Source organism: Myotis myotis, unplaced genomic scaffold (assembly GCF_014108235.1).
Source record: "Myotis myotis isolate mMyoMyo1 unplaced genomic scaffold, mMyoMyo1.p scaffold_m19_p_7, whole genome shotgun sequence".
NCBI lineage: Eukaryota > Metazoa > Chordata > Mammalia > Chiroptera > Vespertilionidae > Myotis > Myotis myotis.
The window spans coordinates 66,323,656-66,335,542 of NW_023416379.1; the positions used below are offsets into that span (position 1 = coordinate 66,323,656).

Below are 11,887 nucleotides of genomic sequence, written 5' to 3' on the forward strand. Positions count from 1 at the left end.
CTATCTACTGAGCCAAACCAGCCAGGGCGAGGATACACTTTTAAAAAGTTTATTCTCTTTAAAAAGGTCTCCCTACAATCTTCTCATTGCACTTGATTCATAACACACAAATAATCAGTCCACTGCATTTTGTCTTCTATAGGCTTTGCAAGCCCTTTCTTCCTAATTTAAGTGTAGCCTGAGGGCTGAAGGCCCAATCCCTGTGCCTGAGTGAGGCCATAGAACAGCAAAGGAGGCCTTAAGGGAGGCCCAGTAGTTCCCATCCTTCCTTCACATCTGTAAACTGGACTTGACTTCTCCTGACCCTGTTAGTTATCCAAAGGCCACAGGGGTAGGACCTATTGAGTCATCAGAACTGACTAAGCTGGTCTATTCTATTGCACGGCTTTTCTCATATTTGCCCTCTGTACTTGAATTTTATGTTTCACAAATAATGTATATTTCATCAGTTCACCTATGCAAATAATCACTAATTTTCCAACCGTTGACTTTTTAATACTATTTATACTCATATAAAACAATTTCAATTCAAGTACAGTCAAACCTCACTTTTTGAATGTCTCCTATATTGAACAATTCTGTTCTCTTTTTTAAAAAATATATTTTATTGTTTGTTTTTTTTTTACAGATTGGAAGGGAGAGAGTAATAGAGAGTTTGAGACATCGATGAGAGAGAAACATCGATAAGCTGCCTCCTGCACACTCCCCACTGGGGATGTGCCCACAACGAAGGTACATGCCCTTGACCGGAATCGAACCCGGGACCCTTCAGTCCACATGCCGACACTCTTTCCACTGAGCCAAACCAGCTAGGGCAACAATTCTGTTCTCAACCAAGTTGTTCACAGAAAAAATGTCTCGATTATCTGACAACCCTTTCAAGCTGATACCTCAGCATGACAAAGTGTCTCTCAGGCAACAAAGGAGAGAATGCTGGGGAAATAAAAGATTAGCACAATTTTAAAACATAAAGAGGCCATCAAGAGTGTTAATGTTTCCAAGGGTGTGAACGAAACAATGATCAGAGATCACTGAAGAGGTAGAAACACTGCTGTTGATTTAGATAAAGGAAAAGCAGGCAGCCAGTGACAGCCATTTTGGAGACAGTGATATAGGAACAAGCAAAGAGGCTGCATGCTGACCTGGAACTAATTTTATCTCCAACTTAAATATATAGACACTAAAATAGAGAAGTTAAATAACTTACCCAAGGTCACATAGCTAGTAAGTAGTAGAACCAGGATTTGTACCCAAGTAATTTGGCTCCAAGTTAAAAACTTTCTGTTATTACTGTGGCTTTCTCAAATATAATGCACTACTTAACTCACATTTAAAAAGTCAATATCATCTAGCACAAGGCAATACAATCATTTTTTAAAAGTTGCTTTATTTACATTTGCATTTTATAAGCAGCTGATTAAACTAAGACATGATGAAAGAGGTACAATTCTAATCATCACTTATATACCCCAATACATTTAAGTTAAAATTAATGTGTTAATGCAGAAATATTTCCCCATCCTCACTTATAGCAGCATATTTTCTTCCAAGGCCATCATATATACTTTTAAATACATTATAGAAATTAGAAGATTAAAGGATATGCACAAAGAAAATAATCAGAAATAAGTTAATTCAGATGTATGTATTCAGAAAAAGATAATGAGATTAAAGAATATGTGGCTTAAAAATCAATACAGCGTCCTTTTCGTTCCCAATCTCCATATCGGGTAGGTTCCGGGCCCCTGGGTCCACCTCTTTCTTTGGTAACAGGATTAACATCATCTGGAAATTCTGAAGAAGATGTGAACAAAGCAGTCAATAGAGATAGGAAAAGCATGATGGTCAATTTTGAAGACAAGGTTGCACAGTTATGCAGTTAGGAGGCTAGACACCATGACTAAGCTACTGTGCAGTCCTGAAATGTGAGCAGCTTTACTGTACTTACTGGTCAGTGGTTCTTTCTCTAAATGGGTATCATCTTCTGGTGCATCCAAACGACCTTGTGGTAACTTTGACTTCTTAAGGGGTTGTTTGATAGGCTCAGACTTTTCTCCTTGAGAAGAACTTGTATTCCTCAAAGAATGACACAGAAGGGGGAATCCTAGCAGAGTGATGACAGTGGAAAAATAAAAGCTGTTCATTTATTCTGTTTTAAAAATTTAGTAATTTTACTTAATTTATTTTTAGTTTATACATTCACATTTGTCAAAGTTCATAAAGTACAAAAGGACATGAAGTATGGTACCTATTTGCTTTGTTTAACAATGGACAGGTTATTTTGCTTTTCTGAATTGTATAAATCATCCCTTTCGACTGAATGCCTTATTGATTGAATGACTATCCCATTAATTGTGATCTTACTGGTTATCGAAGCACATTCTTCTGTACCTGGAAACAGGACAGCACAATTACCCTAAATTGTTTTAGTGGCCACAGCTGGAGCGTTCCAGCTGACTTAGTGGTCCCGAGACCAGAACAGCATAATTACTCTAAATTGTCCTGACAACTCACTGGTCAGGAGACCCAAGGGCTCTAGATAACGTGTTTTTATCAACTCAGTGATCCGGAGACTCAAAGCTGTAATTTAGATAACATGTCTAAGTTTAACCCAGGTTACCCAAGGGCTCTAGATAATGTATTTCTGTCAACTCAGTGGCCCCGAGAACCGAAACTGTAATTAACATGCTTAATTCTGCTTCTGTAATCTGCTTTTTTGCGAGCCAGGTGCCTCATTCCAAACCCTGAGATGTAATCAATACCTGTGTGATTTTTTTGCCTATATAATCCTGGAACTGTGACTAAATGGTTACTATGAGATTTGGGAATGACCCCTCATAGTCCTGGATTGCAATAAACGTGACTCTTTAATTCGACTTCTTGAGGCGTCCTTGTGTGATTCGCGGGGTACATTACAATAGACACACAGTGAAAATTCTTCCCTCGGTCCATATCTTCCAGACAGCCATTTCCTTTCCTTGGAACCAACCAATGTTATCAGTGTGAAAAGAAGAGCTTTGAAATAAGCTGGTTAACCATTTTCAAAATAGTAGAATCAGTTTTAAACACTGATTCCTGTCTGAAGCAATGCCAAGAATCAGATCATTCTGAATAACTAATTAGTGTGAATTTCTCAATTATAATACTTAATACTGAAATCTCTAGAAGTCACAAGAGACTGTATTTTGTAGTCTTATAGGTACACTAGAGGCCTGATGCACGAAGATTCGTGCAAGAATGGGCCTTCCTTCCCCTGGCTGCCGGCACCGCCTTTGCTCCAGCTGGAGCCACTTTTCTGCCTTCGTTCTGGCCTGGAGCCTTCCCACGATGCCCAGAGGCCCGGAGCGGCATGGAACTTTGTTGGGTTGATTTGCATACTCACTCCTGATTGGCTGGTGGGCGCCACGAAGGTATGGTCAATTTGCATCTTTCTCTTTTATGAGTGTAGATTCTAATCATGGGCCTCTATTCCTAAAATTTTTTAAATGTATCAGGCAGATGCATTTATTAACTTTTTTAAAAAATATATTTTTATTGATTTCAGAGAGGGAGGGAGAGAGGCAGAGAGATATAGAAACATCAATGATGACAGAGAATCACTGATTGGCTGCCTCCTGCATGCCCCACACTGGGGATCGAGCCCGCAACCCAGGCATGTGCCCTTGACCGGAATCAAACCTGGGACCCTTCAGTCCACAGGCTGACACTCTATCCACTGAGCCAAACCAGCTAGGGCTGCATTCATTAACTTATTAGTATTTTAATAAAGCTATGGCAATGATCTACAGAATTAATATAGTTTCCTTCCATCTACATGGTCACTAATATAAAATACTTCATATTTATGATACTAATTGGCTGAGAAAAATTTTGTGAACCAAAAAAATTTCTGTACATATTAAAGTAAATAAATACACTTATCTATTTAAAATTTTTACTTATTTATTGATTTAGAGTGCAGACTATTTTGTGTCCAAACTCCAATATCTAAGGTATATTTTATTTTTCTTTTCTCCTTATAAGAAGACTTAGTTAAACATATACTAAAAGACTAAAGAGAAAAAACCTGTAATAGTATCTTATAAGACAGCATTTATTTTTATTTAGAAATTAAATGGAAAACATACAAATCTGAATTTCTGATTATATTAATATGTTTCATATAATAATCTCATCTTGGTTTATAATGGCTGACTACCTAGAAAACACATTGAAAATGCACAACTGAAGGACTTTCTCAGTCCAAATAACAGGATATAAAAATCAATTAGTCATGTTATCTGAAATATAGGTTTCTTTATAATTTGACCTTATATCCAATTTAGCAAGTTTATGCAGTCTCTATAATAGAAACTTCTGTCCATCACCTGATGGCCAAATATCTATTCATCAATAAATCTATCACTAATCAGTAAAGCAAGAAAGATAGTTCAGTAATAATACAGATATACAGAAAGGAGAATTCAACAATTACATATTAAGATTCTAAATGTGGACAGATTTTACATTTACTTTGGCTAATAAGTAGTCTCTGCATTTTGTTGCTAATTAAGTATATCTTATTGTACAATAAAAAACTCACTTTGAAGCCTAAAAATTATCTAGTACTTAATACATACAAGTAGCCACTCGAAACTGTGTGCTCCGGCTCAACTCATCACAATACAATCAGCACTTCTTGCCCTCTAGCTGGTTTTGCTCAGTGGATAGAGCATCAGCCTGTGGACTGAAGGGTCCCAGGTTCGATTCTGGTCAAGGGCACACACCCAGGTTGTGGGCTCCATCCCCAGTAGGGGGCGTGCTGGAGGCAGCCAGTCAATTATTCTCTCTCATCATTGATGTTTCTATCTCTCTCTGCCTCTCCCTCTCCCTTCCTCTCTGAAATCAATAAAAATATATTTTAAAATCAGCACTTCTTGTTTTAGGTTTGGTTGTTGTTGCAAATTTTTAAAAAGTCTCTTAAATGAAAGCCTGAAATGATAAAACGTAATTTTGTATGTTCTAAATCTGTAGAATTTCTACATTTATGCAAAATCATAAAAATGTCACAGAATACATCCCTGGCTACCAATTATAATATAGATAAAAATCTGAGGCTAAAAATTTTACCTCTTAAGTGATGCAAATATACTAACTATAATAAAAGTAAAAGCTGTGTTAGATGCCTCTGTGCCAGGCACTGTGCTAGCAGCTGAAAAGATGATACCTTATTTAAGCCTCAATAATCTGATGAGACAGGTATAATTGTCTTGATTTTACAGTAATTTTGTTCAATATAAACGAAATCATTTTCTAAAAAAGTGACATTAGGTAGATGTGGTAGAGACTGCTAAATATCCAAAATAGCCATGTTTCCCTTCTCCCGTTTAGTTCTAGGACTCCCACTCACTTCCCTTGCTAATAACCAGCCCAGGCATTTAGAGATCACATTTCCCAGTGACCCCTCTGGGCAAGCAGCCATGTGTCCAAATGTGACCACAGGGCTGAGACTGAAAGTGATGTGTGCACATTTTAGGTGGCTTCAATTTTGCAACAAGCTGATTGCCCTGGATTTCTTTCCCCATTCCCTCCGTGACCCAGCTTCAACCACATACGAGAGAACAAATCCCAGGCCAGGGTGACACTTAAAAATCTAATCTAATAAAAGAGAAACATGCAAATTGACGGCACTTCTGCTATGCTCCAAGCTATGCCCACCAGCCGATCAGAGCGACTATATGCAAATTAACCCAACTAAGATGGCGGCCAGCAGCCACGGAGCTGGAGCAAGCAGGAGGCTTGGTTGCCCTGACAATGGAGGAAGCCAAGCTTCCCACCTGCCCTGGCTGGCTGCGGCCTCTGCTCAAGGCAACAAAGTTTCAATTATAGAAGATAAGTAAATCCCAGATACCTGCTTCCAGCCAGCCTCCACTGGGAGCTTGGGTGGCTGGGGGCTGTGGCCAGCCTGCAAACAGCCATCAGCCACTCACCCAGGCTGGCCAGGCACCCCAGCGGGACCCCCACCCTGATCCAGGACACCCTTCAAGGCAAACCAGCCAGCCCCCACCCATGCACCAGGCCTCTATCCTATATAATAAAAGGGTAATATAAGAAAAGGGTAATATGCAAATTGACCCTAACAGCAGAACGACTGGGAATGACTGGTCACACACACTGACCACCAGGGTGCAGATGCTCAATGCAGGAGCTGCCCCCTGGTGCTCAGCAGGGGGAGCTCTGCTCAGCCACAAGCCAGGCTGATGGCTGCCAGTACAGCGGTGGTTGGTGGGAGCCTCTCCCGCCTCCTTAGCAGCACTAAGGATGTCCGACTGCAGCTTAGGCCTGCTCCCTGCTGGCAAGTAGACATTCCCCGAGGGCTCCCGGGCTGCCAGAGGGATGTCTGACTGCCAGCTTAGGCCCAATCCCCCTGAGGAGCGGGCCTAAGCCAGCAGGTGGTCATCCCCCAAGGGGTCCCAAACCCCTCCTCCCCCCGAGTGCACAAATTTTTGTGCACTAGGCCTCTAGTATTTAACTAATTCTAGACACTGCTTACCAGAACATATGTCCAATCAATCAGAACACACAACTTGTAAATAACTAGCAAAACTCTACTGTTGCATATTGGCTGACTGTTGGTACTGCCTTACAAATGGGGGAGCAACAAGATGAAAAGAATCTGGATCCCTTAGTAAAGCAAGAAATATTTACTGTCAAAGCAGAGTGGCCCTGCCTGTTCTCACTGGCAGGACTGTTACTACAGCAGCTTGGTCCTCTCCTTAAGTAATACAAAGGAGAAGTAAAAGACTTGCAAACTAGACATATCCTCTAGTGAGGATTAAAAAAAACAACTTTTTAGAACTTCTGTTTTCAGGAATTTGATAAATTAAGATGCTAAAGCTATATAGCTATAAAACACCTGAAAAAGTAAAATATATACAAAAAACTTCCAAATCAGAGAAAGAGCCTTTAAGAAAGTAAATAATAAAAAAATAAAAAAGCAGTCCAATGAGGTAAACACACTTAAACTATTACATAGTCTATGTCTTTTTCTCCACTAGAGCTTGGGAAATAGAGGCCAGCCCTCAGGGAAGCTCATGCTCTGAGAAAAGAAAAGGAGCCAGAAGATTTATGGGTAAAAACACATGAACATCCTGGGGGATCTGGTTAAAATGCAGATTCTGAGTAGGTCTGGGTGGAACCTGAGATCTGCATTTTAACAAGCTCCCACGTGTTGCTCATGCTGCTGGTCAAAGGCCAAGGGACTAGAAGAAAACCTCCAGTTAATGAAGAAAATGGTTAAGGAAGGAAACATGTCCATCTCAGTATCGGTGCTGAATGGAGATGCAGAAAAAGAAGCCCCTCTTGATATTTTGAAGCCACTGAATGACCACATCTTTGTTTATTCCTGATTATAAACTATCTGCATGGCACAACCCCTCCCCCGACCCCCTCCCCCTGCCAAGAGGAGCATCTTACTGTAAAGAGGACCCAAGTTGAAGTGCTCTCAGACATATGGCAAAGCAGAAGCAAATTCTCTGAGGAGAAATACTTTTTCAATCCATTTCTCATGAAAGTCTCACAGAATCCCCAAAATTCTGGAGCCGGAGAACTCAATAAATGAAATGAGGAATGTATGAGAGAGCACTGGAAATAGAGCAGTTCAGATAGAAGAGAGAATTAACAACCTTAAAGAGAGAAACCTAGCCATGACCCAGGAAGATGAAGAGAGAACTAAGAGGTTTTTTGTTTTGTTTTTTGAATGAAAGAACTCCATCTCACTACATCAGAGGAAGCAACGTAAGGGTAATAGGTATATCAGAAGGAGAAGAAAAGAAGAAGGGAACAGAGAGCCTACTAAAAGAAATAGTTGATGAGAATTTCCCAAGCCCATGGAAAGAACTGGACTTCAAATAGAGGAACCTAATGGAACACCTAATTATAGCAATGCAAAAAGATGTTTTCCAAGACACATTTTATTCAAACTGTCAAAAATTAATGACAAAGAAAGAATTCTCAAAGCAGCCTGCGAAAACAAGACTGTACCATTCAACGAAAACCCTGTTAAACTATCATCAAATTGCTCAATAGAAACATTACAAGATAGGAGAGAGTGGAAGGAAATCTTCAAAATATTTTTTAAAATATACTTTTATTCCTGGTCAGGGCACATGCCTGGGTTGCGGGCTTGATCTCCAATATGGGGGGTACAGGAGGCAGCCGATCAATGATTCTCTCTCATCATTGATGTTTCTATCTCTCTCTCCCTCTCCCTTCTCTCTGAAATCAATACAAATATATATATTTTAAAAAGCTGTGGTACATTTACATTATGGAATACTATGCAGCAGTCTTTAAAAAGGAAGCTCTCTTACCCTTTAAGACAGCATGGAGGGACCTGGAGGGTATTATGTTAAGCAAAATAAGCCAGTCAGAAAAAGACAAGAATCATCTGATCTCACTCATATGTGGAATCTAAAGAACAAAATAAACTGAAGAACAAAATAGATCCAGAGACATAGAAGCATGGAACAGACTGTGGAATCTCAGAAGTAAGGCAGGGTGCGCGGGTAGATGGGAAGAGATTAACCAAATAACTTACAGGCACATATGCATAACCCATGGACAAAGACAATAGTGTGGTGAATTCAGGCCTGGAGGGAGAGGCGGGTCCGGGCTAGAAGCGGCCAATGGAGCAAAAAAAAAAGGGGACATTCGTAATACTTTCAACAATAAAGATTTTTTTAAATAATAAAAACCATAAAATATTGAGCAGTATTAATCAAATCCCAACAGGAATTTTATTTATTTATTTTTAAAAATAATTTTATATGAAAAGCAGATACCCAAGAATAGACACTTCTGAAAATCAAGATGGGAGGACTTACCCTACTAGATATCAAGATTAATTACAAAGGTACGGTTTATTAAAGGCAGGTGGCATCAGTACATGAATAGTCAGAGTAATGAAACTGAAAAGAGAGCCAAAGAAATAAACCCATGAATACACACACACACACACACACATACATACATACATACATACTAGAGGCCCAATGGACAAAATTTGTGCAAGAGAAGGCCTTCCTTCCCCCGGCTGCCGGCACCAACTTCCCTCTGGCACCCAGGACCCAGGCTTCCCTCCGGCCCCAGCTTTTTCCAGAATGACATCTGGTTAATTAGCATATTACGCTTTTATTATTATAGAGGATTATATACATAATACACATATATTATGTATATGTAATACATATATAATATATATAATGTAAATTTGATGTATTTATTTATTTAAATTAGGGACTTATTTTTTTAATATGTTTTTATTGATTTTAGAGAGGAAGGGAGAGGGAGAGAAACATCAACAATGAGAGAGAATCACTGATCCGCTGCCTCCTGCGCACCCCCCAGCCTGCAACCTGGGTATGTGCCCTTGACCAGAATTGAGCCCAGGACCCTGCAGTCCACAGGCCGATGCTCTATCCACTGAGCAAAACTAGCTAGGGCTATATGTAAACTTGATTTATGATAACTGGCAATATACAGTGTGAGAAAGGGTCCTGGGACAACTGGTTATTGCTATGAAAAAAATGAGATTGGTTTCCTGCCTTACACCATACACAAAAATCAATTCCTGGTTAAAAAAAAAAAGTTTAAATATAAAAAACAAAACTATGGACCTTTCAGAAGAAATTATAGAAAAATACTTTATGACTTTAGGGTAGAAAAGGCTTTATTAGACAAGATCACAAAGCACTGACAATAAACAAAAGGGTTACAAGATGAAAACAAAATTATGAATCAAGACACTTTTGAAGCTGAGTGATTGTACATACAGATTCATTGCTGTATTCTGTCTACTGTCTTACATGACTTAAAAAAAGAGACACCATATGAGTGACAAAAACAGCCCACAAACTGAGCTACTTGCCACTTACATAACTAAAAAAGGTTTAGTATTCAAATATATGTGAAAAATATAAATAAGACAAATAATCCATGAAGAAAATAAAGATATTTCAGAACAAAGAGAACAAAATTTTAAAAGATTTTTAATTCCTCTAACAATAGGAAAGCAAAATTGCAGTAAGATACTATTTCAGCATCCTAGAATCACACAAAAATGAAAATTTCTGATGATATCAAGTGTTGGCAAATATGTGGAGCAACAGGAACTCATATACTGCTGGTAGAAGTGTAAGCTGCCAGTAAGAATGGACAATGAATGCCTTTATAACTGGCATCGGACTGTAAAACTGAACAGCCCTATACAATACGTTCCAGGAATTCCATTCCTTGCATGAGGGCACCCATAACACATAAGAATGTGTAGCAACCAAACCTGGTGTTTCTAGAATTATCCAAATGCTCATTGAGGAGAATGGAAGAACATATGAGATATTTTCACAGTTGAGCAACCTCTAACATCACTATGGATGAATCTCAAAATACACAGTTGAAAAAAGCAGCAAAATAAAATAAAAATGGTGTGAGGCCATTTCTATAAAGATAAAAAACATGCAAAATTACACATCTTCACCCAGAAGCAGCACACAGGAAATTGCTTGGCAATAGAAATATTCTACTTCTTAAAGTGGACAATGGGTTTGTAAATGTTGGCTTTGCTTCATAACTTACACGTGTTGTAAAATCCTTTGGTATCAAATGCTTCATAAGTTTTTAACACTAGTGAAAAAGGTTGTTGTATGGACACAACAAAACGTTAGTGTTATTACCTTGGAGTTTGGATAACGTGGGACTTTCACTTTTTATATTATTCATTCTGGACCATTTAAAATTTTTACCCTTTAACAAATAATATGCTTGGGGAGAAATGATTACAGAAAGGAAAACCAACTGCATAGGAACCTGGGACCCACGAGTATGAGGGGCAGTAATCCTGTTTTCAATGTACACAACACAATTTCCCCCAGATGTCCTAAGGTAAAGCCATGCTTAGCACACTCTGTGGGTTAAGTCTGTAATATATTGAGAGCATTTCCAACCCAAAGGGATTAAGAAGTATTGGTTTTTACTGAAAGTATCCATACTTTCTCTGTATTAACAATTCCTAGCTTCATCTAATTTTTGTTATGCTTATTTGCCTTTGGCCCACTTCTGCACTTTTCCAATGTTTTTCATAGTTTAAACTGCACAAATCCTTTGTGATGTAAATAAATAAATACACGAATGACTCCCATTCCCAAAGGGCTCACTTTTCCATTTGTGCCACAAGCATCAGAGTCGAGTGCGCTGGGCAAGTTCCCCAACACCCCACCAGGAACGTGTGCTGCCGGCCCTTCCCGGTCAGAGCAGCGGCCGAAGGAAGCAGGTGGCCGGTGGGAAGGGCCTGGGGCTCTTCCAGCTCCAGTCCCACCCTGAGGTCCCCGCACGGCACCTGCCTAGGCCAAGGCGCGCGTGGCCGAGCGGAGTGACCGAGCAGCTAGGCGACCTCCTGCACCCGCAAACCCCTCGACACACGCGGCTTCCCGTGCGGGAGGCCTTCCTTGCGGAGCCGGGGCCCCCGCCCGCAACCCAGGCTCCTGGGCCGGGTGCCTTACTTGCCGTTCTCCACGCTGTAGCCGGAGCGCGACCTACAAACCCCGCGACCGCCATGGCGCAGACTCCCGCCAGGCCGCAAAGTCGTTTCTGGGCCTCCGGTGGGAGGCGGGACTGCGTGTGCCGGGTGGGCGGGGCTCCCCGCGGGGGCGGGGCTTCCGTCCTCCCCGCGTTGGGCATTAGAGCTCTTGGCTCAGGCTTCTTGTAGACAAAGGAGCGCAGGAAGCAGGAACGACCAAAATTACTCTGAAGCCCGTGTGAATTCAACCCCCAAATCATGGCTGAAGTGGGATGAGGGAATCATTTCGTTTAATATCTAAATCTGAGGGACAAGGTCTCTTGGAAGATCTTT

The 11,887-nt window shown here is 40.3% G+C and overlaps 1 protein-coding gene across 1 annotated transcript; it reads right to left on the reverse strand.

Moving 5' to 3' along the window:
* Window positions 1-1,367: 1,367 nt before the first annotated feature.
* On the reverse strand, window positions 1,368-11,887 carry SDHAF4 (succinate dehydrogenase complex assembly factor 4). The gene is made up of 3 exons (XM_036317952.1): window positions 11,538-11,887; window positions 1,949-2,104; window positions 1,368-1,794 (listed from the first exon to the last, which is right to left on the reverse strand). The coding sequence occupies exons 1-3, from the start codon at window positions 11,812-11,814 to the stop codon at window positions 1,685-1,687; spliced, it is 543 nt and encodes a 180-aa protein (XP_036173845.1). The 5' UTR covers window positions 11,815-11,887; the 3' UTR covers window positions 1,368-1,684.